This window comes from Eleginops maclovinus, chromosome 2 (genome assembly GCF_036324505.1).
Source record: "Eleginops maclovinus isolate JMC-PN-2008 ecotype Puerto Natales chromosome 2, JC_Emac_rtc_rv5, whole genome shotgun sequence".
NCBI lineage: Eukaryota > Metazoa > Chordata > Actinopteri > Perciformes > Eleginopidae > Eleginops > Eleginops maclovinus.
In genome coordinates, this window is record NC_086350.1 from 10052522 (window position 1) to 10070814 (window position 18293).

Sequence of the window (18293 nt, forward strand, 5' to 3'; positions counted from 1 at the left end):
AAATAAATCCCACCTTCAGGAATGTTTTTAGAGTGGAGCTGTTTTAACTGTAGGGTACTTTTGGAGGCTGCCGTCTGTGATGCTGTTGGATTGTATTGTGTGATGTTTCTATTATTTTGTCCTCCCTTTTTACATGCCTGGGGGTAGGTTACATATCAAATACCTCTCAGTATTACACAATAGAGTTCAACAGCAGCCTAAAAATGACCATACATTTGCATCAACACCTCTCTGAAACAGAAACACTTTCATGAAGGTAACATTTATTCCAAGACTGTTGTATAAGAGTGCATTAGCTTTAGCGCAGTGTACCTAATAAACTAGCAACTGAGAGCATGTTTCCAAAACACATCAGGAGGTGAATTAGAAAAGGGGAGTTTATTTCTGGCCCAAAACAGCCAGTGATTGAGAAATAGCACCAGGAAATTCATTTTTAAGGAACATCAGTACTGTTTCGGTATTGATGTTAGGATGAATTCCCCTAGCTCTGTTAATCGTTAAATGAGGACTGTAAGCACTACATTATTATCAGTGTAAGCAGAACTATATCCCTGACAACTCAAGAGTTTACATGTGGAATACATATGAAGCAGCTGAGATTGGCAGAAAATGGGAACCAAGCGTTGTATACTGACAAAACAGAAGCCAACTTCAGAAACCACACAGGAGTCCTCTGAGCCAGAAAACAGTGAGGTTGTGTCGTTATGTAAAACATCTGGAAGGTTCCATCAACACAACACACTCATCCAAACCGCAGTTACTTTAAAAATGAATTTATTTATTAATACAGTGGTATACTTAGAAATGTGTTGCAAAGGAAAACAAAAGAAGTTGAACCGAATACAAATAAAAATAAATAAAAATAAATGTCAGCCACACGGGAAATCAACTAGTGTTGGGTTGAAGCAGTGTTATCATATCAAAAGAAAGTAGTACTGATGTGCCATAATAAATTGTCTATTAGTACAAAAATACATTTCAGGGCACACAATACAGCATCCAGTATCACAAATAAAGGAAGGGACCACTCTTCACAGCAGACCCCCTCAAGTACATCTTTTAAAATCATTTAAACCAAGCACTTCTCTATTTTGTAAATAAGAATAAAAAGTTTTCTGACTGTTTAAAAATGCCTTAAGTAGTGTGTGTGTATATGTTGGTAGAAAAGTCAGACTTATTACTGCTTATGTCAGTTCCAAGGCTCAGGGGTATAACCAGAATACAAACATAACCAATGTAACCGCTTTCTCTTTTTTTAAACAAACGTTTTCTCTTTTATACAAAATAACAAAGATGTACAAAAGTTCATTTACAGAGAACCAAGGCCATATACTAGCAATATGTACAGCCACAATTTAAACATATTCTAACTTTTTGTATTTCCTCAGACTTTATATGCATAGCAGTAAAAGAAAGCATACCTTTTCATCAGCCTCAATTATTCTCGTGTGCTAAATCCAAGTTCACCGTTTATGAGAAAAATGCAGACAACTTTTTCTTCCGTAGTGATCGCTATAACTGAAGGATCCGATGTTTTTAAAGTTTCACTGAAAAGTTAATATGCAGATAAGGCATCACTGCTTGCAGTGTACGATGGGATTTTCATGTGTTGAACTTAGTAGTAGCAGGCTTCTGGACCTGAGTCATAGCACATGCATAGATCTCTAGACAGCAGGAGTTTGTAAAATCAAGTCAGTATATTTATCTACGGTAAAACATTGCTACAAAACATCAGTTTAAACAGAGGGAGCCCCGTCACAACCAACGGGCGTCTCATACTAATACTTAACCTTCATTCTTCTTTATTATTATTTTTTTTCCTTCATGAGTCAGGCTCTGCATTTCTCAAGTCCTCAGAGATCCTTCATGAGTGAAACGCATGACCACAGACTCACAAACAAAAGTTTTGCATATACCAACTTTGCTGTTTGTGAGTGTTTCTTCTTTTTTTAATTTTTTTTACAGTACGGAAAAAATCCCATTGCAATATTAAATGAGTTTCCAAAATTCTCCTATTTCTTGCACTGCTCTGACCTTTTACAAAATTAGCTAAAAATGTCAAAAGGAGAGTATTCAGTCTGTGGCACGGGTCATGCATTCCGACTTCAGTTCCTTTGTTTAAATAACTTGTTTTTAATCTTCATTTTTTGCAAGCCTTGAAAGCACCGGGGGAGAAAAAGAAAGAACAAGAGTACCGCGTTGGGGGTGCTGGACTCCTCCGACTCTCCTCATGTGTGTGTAGTGTTTTTATTTTTTCTTAATTTTTGAGCACAGTAAACAACGTGAGAGTGTCAGGTTCGTACTTCATCGTGCCCCCCGCCCCGTGGAGAGGGAGCACGGCAGGGGAAACTGCGCTCCTCTGTTTATCACATTCAGTAACAGGCCAGCTGTCGCCCTCTTCAGAAGTGGTCAATGAGCACTGACACACAGTTTGCACCCACCAGGTAGTTTGGGTCTCCGGGGAGAGATTTGTTCTGCCAGGTTTTGGGATCACCTGCAGGGAAATAGAGACACGATGTCAACCGCTGGAGAAACTCCTTTGCTCTTTAAAATACAGAGAAATAAAACACAGCCGATGCTCACAAACACAAAAGATTTCAGGCATCGAATGACATTTGATGATGACTGAATGCAGACATTAATGCAGGAAATTAAATCCCGTTGCTCATCATGAGTTTATGCAATGAATTGATGCTTAATGGATCATTTACATTTAATGAATGTTAACTCAGTTACTTCATGCATGGGTTTATTTATATGCTTCCAAATTAGCTGGATTCAAGTTACATGGAAAAAAGAGCAAGAGTCTGAGCTTTTCTAAAAGCAAAGCAGTACCAGTTCTCCTAGAAGTAAGTTGTGTTTCTGGTGGTCACATGTGAAATTCTACACGTTTCTGCATGACCCTAATGTCAGTTTTCGTGAGGCTGACGGCCTGAAGCTACTTTCGTTACGTCCTTTCCTAGAGCAACTTCAGTTTTGAGTACCGTAATCTGAGCAGCAGGTTTTGACAAGCAAGAAGAATGTATGGAGCGTTGTCTCCTAAGATGTTTGAAATGGTTTAAGTTTTACTAAGTCCAACAAATGATAGGATTTCAAACGTAAATCTGTTAAATTGTCAAGATTTTTTTAACCATTCATTAAAAATAATACACCATACAATAAATACTATGTCGCTCTATTTATTTCCATGTTTAACAATAGCAGTTTTGAAAAAGGCTGGTAATTAACTTCATCACCAGTTGTACTTCTGATGATTGTAGCAAAAATTGAGGATTTGAAACTGATGTGACGTTTGGCTATTTAGCTTGAAAGAGCTCAGTCTAAATTACTTAATTAAATAGTTGATACATTTTCTGTGACTGACTCTAATTTATTAATCGGCTCAATGTTTTTTTCTTTGCAGAAAGCCAAGGGATAAATAAACAAGGCGCCTCATTTCACAAAAAGTAAGAAAACAACTCAAATCTCCAAACAGCTCATGCATGAAGAAGAAGGGGAATACGGAAAACAAATGAGTGATTCAAATGAGTCAGTCACTGAGAAACTTTCGTCTATAATCACAAAAGCCAGCCCAAAGACCCCAGAAGGACAGAGGACAGCGTACCCGACGAGGAGTCGGAGGATTTTAGAGCAAAAGACCAACCATCAGGGGTCATAGACGCACAGTGAGGTAAGCGCAGCTCCACGGGCTTCAGGAACTTGAGTCCATGAGGGCCACACATCACCAGCGGACTTAGCAGCGTTTCTCCTGCAGGACACAAAACAAGATTTAAATTCCACAAATTAAACATGCAGGATTTAATCAGCACACAGGATTATTTACCGCCCAATCAGGAGGCGACATGGAGACGGCTGGCAGGCTTTCATGGTGACTGAGAATTAACTGTTAGATGACCTGCCAGGTTAATTACATTATCAAACTCCCCGGCTGCTTAATGTTAATTTTAAAAGTCCTCTAAATATAACTCCTGGCAAGGATGTTATTTTATTTAAGTGCTTTTTTAATAACATAACTACAGTCTTGTAGATAAGCCAGCAATTTATTCAGTGCCATCATCTTCAGGGCCTTTAGGTTCATACTACTTCTCATAAAGCGACAAACAGTTCTTTGTTTCAGCAGCATCAATGTAAACTATTAACGTCATGTTGTAAAACCTACAATTAACAGATAAAAAGCTGCAGCTGAAAATGTGTCATCATGTAGGAAAGAAAAAGATCCATGCAGTTAAATTCACAATAAATGTAAAAATGTTCTTTAAATAGAACATTTCTCTGAGATGCAGTGACTGTTTTCAGGATATAAGGAGGACTCACCTTTCTCCTTGTCGAGGGGGGGCAGGATGCTGTTGTCCCGGCACACCTTGAAGTAGATCTCCTGCTCCACGCTCTCGGGGATGGCACCCTGGGGGATGATGATGCTGACGCCCGTCTCGATGGAGCTCAGGACCCCTCCGTTACAGTTGAAGATCCCCCGGGCGGTGGCCACCACGGTGTGTCCTTCATCCTCGTCGTCATCATCCAGCGTGCTGGGGCTGAGGGACGGAGGCACACAAGTCAGCATCATCAGTCATAAATGAGTAGGCAGAGAGTAATGCACAGCAGAGGACGAGAGGACGAACCCCCTGTGGACAAACACGTCTCTCTGTCTTTCAGCGGCTCAGTAATGCCCCTGCTCATATTGGATGTGAGAGTGTGTGAGTCTCACCTTACAGGGATGGCCTTGGGGATGGCGTTGATGTTATTGTGCTGGTATTTGGGCCTGTTGTCCATAGTGCGGGTGAAGGTGTCCAGGCCGCTGTCGTGATCCAGAGGCTGCGGAGACAGCTGAGGCTTCCCCCCGCTGTTGCTCACCACCCCGGACAACCCAAGGAGCTCCGTCTTCACCTGTGTGTCATTGGGCAGCAGGTTGTGGTTGAACTTTGGGCTCTCAAACTTGCGCTCAAAGGGCCGTGCCGTGCTGGTGTACGGCTTGGGGACGTAGCGGTTGTAGCTAGTCGGAGTGGGACCGCCCAGTGTCTTTGGCGGTGCTGTATCAGTGCCGTTAACCGGGGGTTTGTCGGGCAGGCCCCTTGGGGGCAGGTAGCCGCCTGGGGCTGGTTCGTCCCTGCTGGGCGGCCGGTGCGCTGGCAGCTCGGGTTTGGGGATGGGAGAAGTCAACGGCTCCGGTATGGAGTTCACTGGATGAGGGAGGAAACAGCGACTTAAATACGGTCTCTGTTTATCTAAAATATCCTTGCACAGCCAAATTTCATATATTTTCTTTATGTATTGGGTAATCATATAGCTTGGACAAAATAAGCTATTAAGCCGTCAAGGAAATTGTGAACAACATTTATCAGAGACAAAGAACAAGTGTGTGAAGCTTACCCTCGTTGGGGCTGAGCTTCGGCAGTGTGTTGGGCGGGATGGCGGACGCGGGGGGGCCGTACTGTGATGATGGGCTCATTATGGGCAGGGGTTCATATCTTTTCTCCACCGGACTCACCTTCTCTGCAGACTCAACTCTGCAACAGGCAGACACACACAAGACGGTTAGCAACACATTAAAAGGGGTGCAGCGGGCGTGTCTTCAGGACTTTTGCTCTCCAGCCAAAAGCTGGCAGGAGGCGCGGCTCTACCTGTTGTACGGGTAAGACAGCTGAGCTGGTTTGGGAAGGTCGTGGAAGCGGTTGATGCCAGGACTGGGTTGGCCCATAGCCTTGCTGTCAAAGCTACGGCGGTCGAAGTAGGACAACTGCTTCCTGTAGTACTCCTCATCCTCATCGGGGTCATAGTGGTTTAAACGCATCACGTCATCCAGGGGTTTAGTGTGGGGCTTCTGTGGCTCAGGGACCCTGCAGAGGAAGCAAAGAGAAGCCAGTCAAACAGCTGCAGAGACTCAAACAACAGGGACGGACGTAGGGGCTGGCCTGAAGCGCACTAGACAATGCTTTGGTGGAATATATCCCAGCTGTCATTTCAGCCTAAATGTGGGTAACAATTCATGAATTGATCAAGTAAAAACAATCTGGGCATCCCAGATAGGGTGAGGAGCTTGGGTCTGTAACAACACTGGTATCGATCTTGTCACATCAGAGGTTCATAAAGATCCTGCTAACATGCAGAACTGCTCATCTTGGTATAAACTGCTGTCCATTTGTCAAATAAAATGACGTTGTATGTCTTTTCCTAGGCTATTTCCTTCACCTCAATGGAAGAAGTCATGAGGTCAAGGGAAGTTTGGAAGGAGAAACCATGAGTCAAATTAATTTATATAAGAATTAAATATTAGTACTGAAAAAACTCAAGGCTGTATGATTCAAGAAATGATACCTATCAAATACAGAATCACTGTGCTTAGCTTAAAATGCTGCTGCCACAAGGAATTGTAGGTTGGCTTTATCTCCTTTCCTATGGTAAAGTGTGGTCCAGTGTACTACTCTATGCTAAAAGTGATAAGAAAGGACATTGAAGGACCTTCTCTTAGCATTTACAGAATTTGACCAGGTCTTATCAAGGCTGCCACATTTGACTTTTGGGTCATTTCCCTCAGTTAAGAATCTTTCTGAGCTGAAGAGACTATCCCACCGCAGCATTGGCCTTTGCTTCTTTGTCTTTGCACACCAGACCAGACTCTGGCCTGCTGCACAGCGACTTGTGTCCACTAGGTGGAGCTCAAACAACAAGCCTTTGCAAGGATCTGAGTTGTCCTTCACCCACCTCCTCTGCAGCCGGGGGTGTTATGAGGACTCTTACCTATAGGTGGTTTTCTCCTGCTCCAGGTTGCTGAGGGAATTGGCTTTGAGGACCGGGCCAGGTGCACTCGCAGGTTTAGGAACATCTGCAGGCTGAAAAGCAAAGGTCTGTTTAGTTCTTCTTGCATCTGATCCAGATTCCTGTTCACATGAATGAATTGTATGCACAAGGATCTGTAGCACTGAGCCCGGCATCTCACAGGCCAGACGATCACAAAGCAGACGATTTCTCACTAAAACAAGCTTGCAGTTTCAAGTCTTGCATTTGTGCAGTTTTCTGACTGATGCATCTGCAGTTAGGGGGAAAAATAATTTGGCCTCTGTGGAGTTTTCTCGGTTATCTCGTGCTGCTTTTCTAATACTTGCTTATCCAAGAACAAATTCTTAAAGCTCTGTAACAGCTAATGAATGCTCCCATTTAACATTTAGCCGAACATGACCCACCCTGTAAGCACTACTGGTAAATATACATAGAGTATAAGTATGGCCCTCTTAGTTTTTACAACTAGTTTTAGCTATTTAGTTTTTATTTTTCTATGTCTTTATCTACCTCCTTGAGTACGACTTGCCTGTAATTTTCAATTTGGAAAGAACTCTTACTGCCCTATTTGTTTTTTAACAATGTTTATAACTGTGATGTTACCTTAGAGATGTAAATAGAGAAGCAAGGGTGAGTAAACGCATTGTTTAGTCTATTAATCAGAAGGATGTCCAACTATTTTGATTATCAATTAATCACTTAAATAGTTTTTCCTCCAACAAACGGGACACACTGCTGTTTTCAGGCTCTAAAATATGCTTTTCTATTTTAGTGTCATATTTAACTAGATATTTTGGGGTTTCAACAAAAAAAGACATTTCAAGACGTTTCATAGACCAAACCACATGTCAAGAACACATTAAAGGATTCATTGCTAATGAAACATTATCATTAGTTGCAGTGTTAGTTTAGTTTAAGTTACGACATTACTTCTCCCAAATACATTCACACCAAGAGCATAAATATGTGTGACCGATGGTGTGTGAGGATCTTACCCTGAGAGCTGATTCTACTCCCTCTTTAGCGCGGTCCATGGACACCGACCGTTTATTCTCAAACATCTTCACTCTGTTCAGCACCGACTGCGGCTTCATGGCCGGGTCATCTTCCAGGTCTTCTCTCGGCGGAGGAGGGAGGGGTTTGGAGCCGGGACTGATCCCTGGCTCTCCTGGAGAGGGCAGGGACTCCGGTATATGGGGGGGAAGTGGAGGTTCGGAGTTCATCATAGGGTCGTGCATCCCTTGCTTGAAGCCCCGGCTTGGAGGCCCAGGAACGTAGGCGGGCCTCAGACCAGAGTCACTGTAATACTGCTTGGGGGGCTCCGGCGATCGGGGTGAGTTAATGGGGAAGCCGTGAGGTTCTGCCTCGTAAGGAGAGCGGGCGTCATAGCCAGCTGGGGGCGGGGGTGGGGGCTCATCGTAACGAATTGGCCCGGGTTTACTGTGGCGGCGTCTGCCATCGTAGCCCACCGGTGGTGCCTCATCGTAGCGTGGCTGTGGGGGGCTGTAGTCCCTCCCTGGGCCGTCGTCAAAGGGGGAGCGAGGGCTGTAGGCCATGGGTTGCTGGTGGCCCGGCTGGTACCCCGCGGGCTGGGACGATGAGGTCTGCTGGTCATAGGGGGGCCACTGGTCGTTATAATGAGGCACACGGTTGTCGTAGTGCAGGTGAGAGTCAGAGTTGTGAGGCTTTGGTTCTGTGTAGCCGCCGCCGCCGCCGTCGTATCCGTAAGGCGGGTGGTCGTATTCACGGTATGGCTGTTTGTCCTGGTACGGCGGCTGGTGACTGTAGCTCAGAGACTGCTTCAGGCCATGGTTGATTCGCACGGGGTCCTCCATATTGTACAGATCTTTCTTGTACATCTGTAGAGAAACAACACTGAATTAACACACACACTACATCAGCATCAGGTCGAGGCTTTAACAATCACCGTGATGGAGGACAGAGAGCAATCAGAGAAGAATGGTTTCCCAACACCAGGTTAAAAATAATTTCAATATGAATTCAATACTAGGATATAAACTGAAACCTTGAAGAACTGAAGATGTGAAACATTAACCAAATCATTACAAAATAAATCCCTCAACCAGTAAATTAAGCAGACATCAATTCAAAGTGCAATTACACAAGCAACCCTTGTCCATTGTTCAAAAACAGATCTGAATGCCTGTTTGACAAGATGCCTCTCAAGAATGATAATAATCCATTTGGACACATCTCGGTCTTACACATTAACACATTTATAGATAGTAAACTAACAAGCAATTTGCACATTTCTGAAAGGCCTCATTTCAAACATATGATGTGTAGCCTGTAGACAGCAAATATAGTTACAGTACTTCCTATGGAAGTGTGTTGATTTGTTGGCATATTATCAGGACAAAACTACTCAACAGAAGACACAATGCAGTGTGCTGACGTTTGTTATTCCATAGGGAGAATTGCTGGAGGGAAATCATTACCATGAGTACTGTCTGCAGGTTAGCGTTCATCATGCAACCAACATTCAGTTTGCATCTAATGCAACGTGAAACTACAACAGACGACACAGCTACCATTACGATGCCACTGTAAGTGCTACTATCGTTCATCTACAGAAGAGAGTTTAAGTTGAAAGGAACCCAGAAACATTAGGAGCCATGCAAAGGAAGTAAGAGCAACAGTTAGGGCTGAGTGTGGATGTCTTCACCCGCGTCAGAGACTCAGATGCACCAGTCCTTCTGGTCTCCCAGCCCACTGTGGTGCATGTGGACAAGTCTGTCGCACATTTTCTCTGGGAGCCAGAGGCACACAGTGGGCTCAGTGAGGCACACAGTGTGGGCATGTCATGCAGAGAGCGAGTGGAAAGCATGTGCGAGAAGACAGGCAGTTAAAACAGCAGGCTGGGGCCCAGGCCCGGTCCGAGTGGCTGGTGAAACAGCGGGTACCTTTGTTTCTGGACCAGGTGGTCCAGACTGGTGGGGTTCATGAGGAGGTGGTGGGGGCTGAGTTAGCTCAGGGGCAGAGCTGGGGCTGCTAAGTGAGTCAGCCTGAGGAGCTGCGGCTGCAGCAGGCGGCTCCTCGAGGTGCAAACCCTCAAGCTGTACAGGCTGCTCAACAGCAGGGGGCGCTACCACCGTCTGAGGCAACGAGGGCAGAGCAGCCTCCTCTTGCTGTGAAGTATTGTTAAGAGACATTTATAACACAGCCTGCACACACAGTACCGCTCACCCCAACACAGACCTTTTACTTACTCTGAATCAGTTTTACACCAGCCAGAGAATGTGATAACATACCAGTAGCTTCTAAAACATGTTTGAAAACGTAGCAAAGGACATTTAATCTTAACAAAGGTCAGGACACAACACTGAACACAAAGAGCGATTCCTCAACGCTGCAGTACTTTGCAAGCCATTCATCCACCTCTGACGGGCACAGCCTGCAAAGCTAGATATGAACTTTACCTGCTGCGGAGCGGCCATCTTGAAGCCAGCAGGGTCTATGCGGCTGGCTGGGTCGGGCTGTACAGGGTGCTGGTATCCAGGGTAACCAGGGGTGTCCTGAATCACAGGCGGGTCTTCTCGCACGGGCTCAGAAGAGCGGGTGATGGCGGGCTCCGTGGGCAGACCCACCTCGTCGTTCAAAGTCTCGTCCAGCTCCTGGTCGGTGTACGCTCCGCCCTCCGTGTCCGTGTCTTCGTAGTCAGAAGTGTGGCGGCTGTCCGTGCTGTACATGGAGTACTCACTGCCTGGAGCCGACAGGTAGGACAGGCGGTCATCGTGGATGTCCAAGTCATCCTCTGTAGTGCCATCAGCCTGAGCAGAGCAAAGCCATTATCATCTCCTGTGTGGCTCGGTCACACTAACAGGAATCAAACAAAACCGTTCGGGCAAAATAAAAAGGATCAAACGGTCTCTCACCTTGCCCTCTGACACCCACACCAGCTGGTTCTGCTGCTGCTGGATGGTTTCCTTCAGAGCTCCGTACCAGCCGTCATTCATATTGTTCATGTTAATGGTGGCTAAAAGAGAACATGTTCAAATGAAACCAAAATCACTTCATGAAGAATAAGATGTAAGACAGTATGCCGTTTGAATGTACTGTGTTTGAACTCTCTGCACACTCACTGGTGAACAGGTGGTGATTATTCTTCCTCAGTTTCAGGGCTCTCTCGTAGAGCTTCCTGGCGCTCTTCCTGGATTCTGGACACAGTCTGGTCCTCATGTTCTTCACGCCCTGCTTAGTGTCAGGGTTAAGGAAGACTACAATCGGGTACCACTGAGCATAGTTCAGCCTGTCCACAGCATTCGGGGTGATGTCCAGGACAGCGTGTTTGTCCTTCATGAGGAAAAAAAATCAGGAATATATTGGTGACAATAAAAAAAAAAGCTATGATGCATTTCATATTAGAGGAGGCATACTCACTCTGTCAATGATCTGCTTGATGGTGTGAAGACGAATGATTCCTGAACTGCGTTGGTCTGTTCCTGCATCTCTCGGTTCACTCTCTGGAAACAAGGTTAAAGAGATTGAAGTATTTTTAGTACTCAAAGATGTAGTCAGTTGATGGTACACATACAGTGTAATGCATGCAAACATACTGGCAAGCTCAAAAAGATCGGGCTCTTCTCTCGCAAGTTTTTCTCGGGCAACGTCAGCGATCGGGCCAAATATCACCACGGGTCTCAGGAAACCGGCTGCACAGAAATATCAAAGTATTAACATACTCAGCTATGGTTTCAAATTGACATAAAGGCCATTTGACATTGAGAGATTCCTCACCCTCTCTCAGCACGACCCTTTCATAAGCCGGGAACTTAGTTTGGACTGGCTGTGAGGAGAGGTCCTCCCGGCTCTTCCTCAGGTTCCTCTTTGAGCTGCGAAGACCACGGAACCTCCAGAAGTCGGCCCTGTCGCCCCCTGCTGTTTTAGGAAGAGTGTATTGCACGCTGGACAGCTGCTCCGCTCTGTTGACAAACGGCAGAAAGACAGAGGCGTGTTAGATGTGTCACAAAAGTGGCCCAGGACAATGCCAATAACCAAATACACCACATGGCAATGAAAAAATGTACATATTTATTCAAAATAAGGTAAATGACTGACTACTGTAGGGCTGTACGACTACATTTTTTGATTTTTATGTTCAAATATTTGGGTATTTTTTAAAAAGTATGGCTTTGAAGGCTAAACGCCAACAAATATGTATTGTCATTGTTATCAGATTAAATGAAGTCTGAAAACGGCCACACGTCATGTTTACTTTTAATATACATTCACTTAAAAATGCTGTTAGTTATTGGAGGTGTAACTAATCCCACACAGACACTAATGGAATCTAATTCTGCAAATTCTATAATACTTGTAACATAAGTGTACCCTAATCTTTAATAGCAACTGTAGACAGATACAGAATAACAAACCAAAAAAAATTAAAGATAACGGTTCACTCAATTTAGAATTCAAATGTCGATCTTATGAATGAAGCTTTCAACTATTCCGTGTCGCCATAGCAGCATGGCCCTCTTTGACATAATTGACAAAGGCTTCTAACTAAAGCTCACACACGTCTGTCAGGACTCCCCTACCTGTTTTTGTTGGGGATGATCCCCCTCTCCACCTCTTGGTGGTTCTTGCCGATGCGGATAGCTAGCCAGGAGCCCAGCTTCCCGTTGTAGAGGGTGTCCACCACTCGAAACACCTCACCCTTGTTAAAACTCAGCCCATACGGAGATTCCTTCTCATACTCAAAGTGCGTCCGGATGTAGAAGGAGTCCCCGACATCTGACTCAACGATCCGTCTGTACACTGAACAGAATAAATCGAGTCAAAAACATCGGGCCACTGTGACCGACAACCCAGTCATCTCTCGCCTCATCTCCTTACTCACTTCACTTACCATCTTTCTTCTTCTGGGCTAGAATAGTGACCTCTTCACCCTTAGGAAGGTCAAGGAGGAACAGCACCGCTTCCTCTCGGATTATGTTTGCAAAATCTACATTATTTACCTGGAATTCAGGAAAACAGAGGTTACTGCATTACGCTGTCCACAGAATAGTGTCAGTGTTGTGCAGAACTATTAAGTGGAGAAGGAGGTCCATTGTTCAAAGCTTGCTTGACAGGAGGTGTGAATCTCTGTGTAGATAAAGCGCTACCTAACTCTTCCTATTCTCAGTATTGCCTAGGTAACTGCAGGTTTTACTGCACTACAAGAACTCAAACTATTCCTCTTTATTCTTGGAGAAAGGAGGAGGAGGTACAAACAGCAAGATATATGGCTTTAAGGAAATGGGACAAACACAGCTAGAGGAAACAGTTTTTTTGTGTGTGTGCTCCCTCAGGGTCATTGCTGAGAGACCAACCTGAAGGTACAGGAATTTTGAAGCAGCCAGTGTGTTAAACCGTAAATAAAAAAGGGAAAAGCTTGCATGGAGGATGCATACCCCATAAAACATGGTTGTTTACTGACTCTGTAGAGTGAAGGAGAAGAACATAGAAATAGTTTTGGACCTTTAACTTCATGCAATCTCATTTTAAAACACTTTCGTTCAGAAACAACCACTTGATTTCAGGCGGTCAGGTCATACACTTGGTTTGTTAAATAATAAAGTAACTCACCCTGAGAATTTGGTCGCCCTCCTCGAGGCCCTCCTTAGCAGCTGGACTATCCTCGAGCACTCCGGCTACGAAGATGCCCACGTCGTTCCCCCCAGCCAGCCGCAGACCCACACTCTCCCCCTTCTTAAACTTCACCAGCTTCATGCTTGGCCTGAGGAAAGGGAATGAAGACAATACTTGAGCTTATTTAGTTCAACATCACACTATTTGGCTGGCATTTCCCTCTTTTCAATGTAAACTTCCATTTATGCAATAGTTGATTGACTCTTGGATGACTTCCACATTTCTCTTTTGTTGACATTATTTTATCTTTAGTGAGCATACAGAAGCAAAGATGTAAAAAATGTCTGTAGAAAGAGAGAGACACATTCCTACAGGGCATTTGAATATATTTTTATAGTTTTTCTGTCGACCAAAGGAGACACAGTAAACCGTTTCTCTCACGCACAAACATTGTGCATCCAGCCATATTAAAAGCTGCTTATTCAACTTGCCAACAGACCCGTGTGTGCAGAAAAACACATTTCTTAACAGCATTGAAATCCATGCCTTCGGCAGCCAAAAAGCTTTGTGCAGACAACTGAGGGAGCATTTAGGAAACTGAAAGAGCTGCTCCAAGATGTGCTGCTGCGGTGTGCCCTGCAGTCACGATTCCTTCCTCACAATTGCCTTTTTTTATTTGCTGAACTGAGGCTGATTAAGTGAGGCACTCACAAATGCCACATACTATGAGACTTAAATTGTGTACCATAATCTACTGTTAATATTACCGTAGGATGCCATCCTCATGGGTAGCGCTTGGCACGGGGGCATCGGAGGGACTGACTGGCAGGTCAACATCTGGCTGTCCAGGCTGAGCATACACAGGCTTTGGCTCTGAATAAAAAAAACACAGACTTCATTTATTACTGCAGACAGATGATAAACATGTTGAACTGCAGCCAACATGCTTAAAACAAAAAGGTTTACTCCCTCAAACACAGTTTAAACAATACAGCAGACGCACATGTTAAAGTCAGAACAAGTGCATTAATGAAGTGTTTGAAGCAGGCAGTGTTATCGCACAGACGCTTGCACACAAATACACTGGAGGCACAGAGTGTCCTGAGTGGGGAGGTCAAACAGAAAGGCAGCAGAGTGCTGCAGGCTGAGAGGAACGTCAGACTCGATCAACTCATACGGTTTATTTTCACTTGGCTCCGGGCGAACTCAGCCAGGCTCAGCAGGCGATTGGATCCAACTTTTATTTTTCTGTAGACTTGCTTTTAAAAAGGGCAAAAATGACTGGTTCAAACAAGACTTGATTTTATAATGAAATAACTAACTGTTATTGCTCATGAAGGGGAGGAAAACCAGGCTACATGTTGTATTTGCTCAAAAGCTACAATACACAATGTATGGATGAGCTGACTCTGTGTTAACTTCTTTTTTACAAATCATTTATTTACATAGTGTTATTCTGTCAGGTATTTTTTAGTCTTTGTCCTCTGGCAAATGTCCTTGTTAGTTTTAACCATATCAATTCTAGCTTATTCTCTTTTTGTCAAGGTCAGCTGACCAAAAGTATGGGCATTTCAGTCTCATCTTAGTCAAAGAAAAGCACCACTATTTTAGTATATTATTAGTCAAGGATGACAAAATGTCTCTTGTTTCTTTATCCTACAGCCGTTTGTCATCTTTGTTAACTTTACTTAAAATAAGTTACTTGGAGTGAGTCCTAATGATATGGAAGATGTACAGGAAGCAAGAGTTTATATTTTTTCGTCTATTCTATTTTTGTCAACAAAATAAAGTTTTTCCTCATTTTTTTCCTTCTTGTTCCTTGTGCTTGTTGATCTGGTCTCAGTGAGTGTTGACTGGGATTTATGCAGTCTTTCATATTTCGTTCAGATTGTTTAATCACAGACCTGGGAGAGGTGGAAGCTGTTTCTCCTCTCTAGCAACGGCCGCCTCCTTGGGTTTAGGCAGAGGAACCTCCTCCGGGAGCTTCACTGGTGTTGAAGCCGTCTTCGAGACTCGTTCGTCATCGCGACTTCGGTGACTGTGGACAGAAATAGATGTTTTTGTACAATTTATCTTTAGAAAAAGGAATATGTGAGATTATAAATAGTGTATTCTGCAGATGTAGAGCTTGGAGGCCGGAGGAGAGCTTTAAGGCTACATCTCGACTTCATGCAGCAGAACCACAGCTGAACACCACTCAACACAAAACCTGAGATGAGTCAAATTCTCCTACTGACTGCAGTGGACACATACTAGCGGAGAAAGGAAAATATTATCTTAGTCTTGAAGGTCACTACTTTGTCATTTTACTCTCTTATGCTCTATTTTTAGCTAAGGTGTCAGAGTGGATTCGGTCCTCCAGGTGAATTTTACTCTTTGGCTCTGGCTGTAAACCAGCAAAGGTTTTACTTTGATGGCAGTTTAAAAAACAACAACAACAGTTAGGTCACGTAAACTGTAACAGACAGTGACCCCGGCCAATTGCGTGTGAGTAAATGATGACAGAATTTCTCTGTGTTCTGATAAATGCTGAGATTCTTGATGTGTTTCAAATGAGAAATCAGACGGGAAAAGAAGTAAGCAGAACAGGATCTGAGGCTCTCACCTCCTGCTCACTGGCACAACTTCACTGGCAAAACCCTGCTTTTATTGTGATTAGGTAACAATCCTGTTTGAACTGGCTGCAGAGCAACACATCTCTTTTTAAACCCCTCCAGGAGGAGGCCCTACTTTTAACGGCCAACTTCCTGAACTGAAAGAAAAGGTCACAGGTTCAAATAAATAATAACATCCTGTCCCAGTCAATCCTTCCTGTTCATTAACATCACGCTCCAGTAGACTGAATGTGTCATAAATGATTGATTAACAACATATGAATAAATGTGAACGGCGCCCTAAAATATGATCTTTTCAACTAGATGTGGCGAGACATCCACAGATATAAAGACAAATCCTACTAAAGATCAGCCAAAAGGGATGACAGTTGACACTAATAGCTGCTGACGGCCCTTTTGTTCCTCTCTTGTTGGAGCCATGTTGTCTTTGTGCCAAATGTGTGGTTTGCCTACCAAAACATTTAAGAGACATGCGGATCCTGTGTCAGTTCCACAGGACTCTATCATCTCAAGTCAAAACCAGACACCTCCCTGAATAATTGATGTTGAAAATGATCAGCAATATTTTTCAGAACTTGATGTTGCATTCATCATTACAATAAAGAAACAATGAATTTCTGCCAAGAAAATCTGTGCAATGTGTGGCACTCATTACACCCTAAACTAAGTCTATTAATCTACGTTAAATCTATCCAGGATTTACTACCCATACTATTACTTACTACTCACACTGAGTTATGGTGATAAACTTACGGTATTCTCCAGCTGGTGACATGAAGGGGAATAAAAAGCGCAGACAAATCTCATTTAAGTCTTAACTGATGCCGTTCCTGTGTTTGGTGTACGACATCATCTTAAAGACTTATCCGGGGACCACATTACACAGAGGATTGTAAAATCTAAACTCAAAGTAATTTCGGTTAAACACTGTACTTTTACACTAAGCAGAGCAGAGCATTGGCCATCATTTTGACCAAGGTTGTCTCTCTTTTGCAGCTTAACAGTTGACTTTTATTTTCCTCGGGTCAATAAGCAGTGCGAAAGGGGAACCACTCTGGTGCTCTATTGAGTTTGAATGAAGAATTAATGAGGTACTCTTAAACAAGGTTACAGTCACAGAAGTGCTGAATGGGCTGATGGCTTTTATTAACCCCAACATAAAATCGAAGGTCCTTCACAACAACAAAAAACAAAACAAAGAAGCCTTCTTAATAAACGTTGACAGGTAAAAGCACAATGAGAAAACACATGAATAGCTCTTTAAAATAATGATATAGCTGACTATAACTACTACAACTATAGAAACCATTACATCATAACATATTAATTAATGTGGCAATTATATTGTTTAGTTTCAAATCTGTAAGGAATGTGATTCAGCTATACATTACATGTACATACACGTATACATGTGTAATGACACAATAGGTCTTTACTTTAAATAATATAGTTTTGTTAATATAACATCTTTAGTGATAAAAAAACCACACAGTGCGTTATTTCTGTTCAGTTTGCTGCCAAATTATACATTTTCCTTCACTTTTTGCGATTCTTTTTAGTTGAAATCCTGATTATTGTTGCTGCTGTAATGCTGCTGTTTTAAGCGCAAACAAGAGATGGATAGTCGCAGAATAGAGACTCATATATAAACATATATTAATGAATGTATGGATGGTCTTTACCTGCCGTTGCTGATTTGTGGGGGCGAGTGTCTGGAGTGGTCTGAGGGTTCGGATCTTCGGTCTGGAGAGCGCGAGCGGCTGCTACGATGTCTGTCATGCGATCGATTGGAATGGTCGGATGCCAGCGAATGGATATCTGAAATGTCTGATCAAACAAAACAGCCTCTGTTCAAAGACTGAAATACACCCGGACAAGTCTGGCTTTTGAGCTGATCCTCATTTCCGCTGAACACTTAACACCACTCTCACCGTCTCTGTCGGAGGCGTTGGCTGAAGCAATGCTGTCATCGAGGTCAGGGATGTTCAGCAGGGTCGCCCTGTCGTCCCTCTGAACGACCATTTTTAGTTTGCCCTTTGACCTTTCTATCAGCTTCTTGGCGTCTATCAAGGAGAGGTTCTCTGTCACTGTGCCGTTGATCTGGGGGAGTCAGAGAGAGAAGCTATTAGCCATGACAAAATAAGAGAAAGAAAGACTCTTAGTTTCACATTTGAATGAAATTAAATTGTGATACAAGAAGTTGAGTTTGGGTTTGAAATGTTTTGTGTAAAAGGCACATTGATTTGTTTTGGTCAAATCGTTGTGTAACTCAAATATGGGCCAGTCTTTCCTTTTATCTTTTGATTAAGC

General features: G+C 43.4%; 1 protein-coding gene across 7 annotated transcripts in view; it reads right to left on the reverse strand.

The window, feature by feature from the left end:
* Positions 1-757: 757 nt before the first annotated feature.
* tjp1b (tight junction protein 1b) overlaps positions 758-18293 on the reverse strand; it is a 61562-nt gene continuing 44026 nt past the window's right edge. For 4 of the 7 annotated variants that reach the window (XM_063901272.1, XM_063901302.1, XM_063901310.1 and 1 more), the window contains 22 exons: positions 17915-18083; positions 17666-17810; positions 15273-15406; positions 14136-14241; positions 13366-13516; positions 12647-12755; positions 12336-12555; positions 11533-11717; positions 11352-11447; positions 11176-11258; positions 10878-11088; positions 10671-10771; positions 10215-10565; positions 9699-9923; positions 7770-8633; positions 6736-6827; positions 5619-5834; positions 5368-5504; positions 4706-5177; positions 4315-4532; positions 3605-3748; positions 758-2494 (listed from right to left, as the gene is read on the reverse strand). In XM_063901272.1, coding sequence (XP_063757342.1) covers positions 2400-2494; positions 3605-3748; positions 4315-4532; positions 4706-5177; positions 5368-5504; positions 5619-5834; positions 6736-6827; positions 7770-8633; positions 9699-9923; positions 10215-10565; positions 10671-10771; positions 10878-11088; positions 11176-11258; positions 11352-11447; positions 11533-11717; positions 12336-12555; positions 12647-12755; positions 13366-13516; positions 14136-14241; positions 15273-15406; positions 17666-17810; positions 17915-18083 — 4524 coding nt within the window. In that variant the 3' untranslated portion in view covers positions 758-2399. The remainder of the gene's footprint in view (positions 2495-3604; positions 3749-4314; positions 4533-4705; positions 5178-5367; positions 5505-5618; positions 5835-6735; positions 6828-7769; positions 8634-9698; positions 9924-10214; positions 10566-10670; positions 10772-10877; positions 11089-11175; positions 11259-11351; positions 11448-11532; positions 11718-12335; positions 12556-12646; positions 12756-13365; positions 13517-14135; positions 14242-15272; positions 15407-17665; positions 17811-17914; positions 18084-18293) is intronic. The other 3 variants (XM_063901288.1, XM_063901280.1, XM_063901295.1) reach the window with 3 other exon arrangements.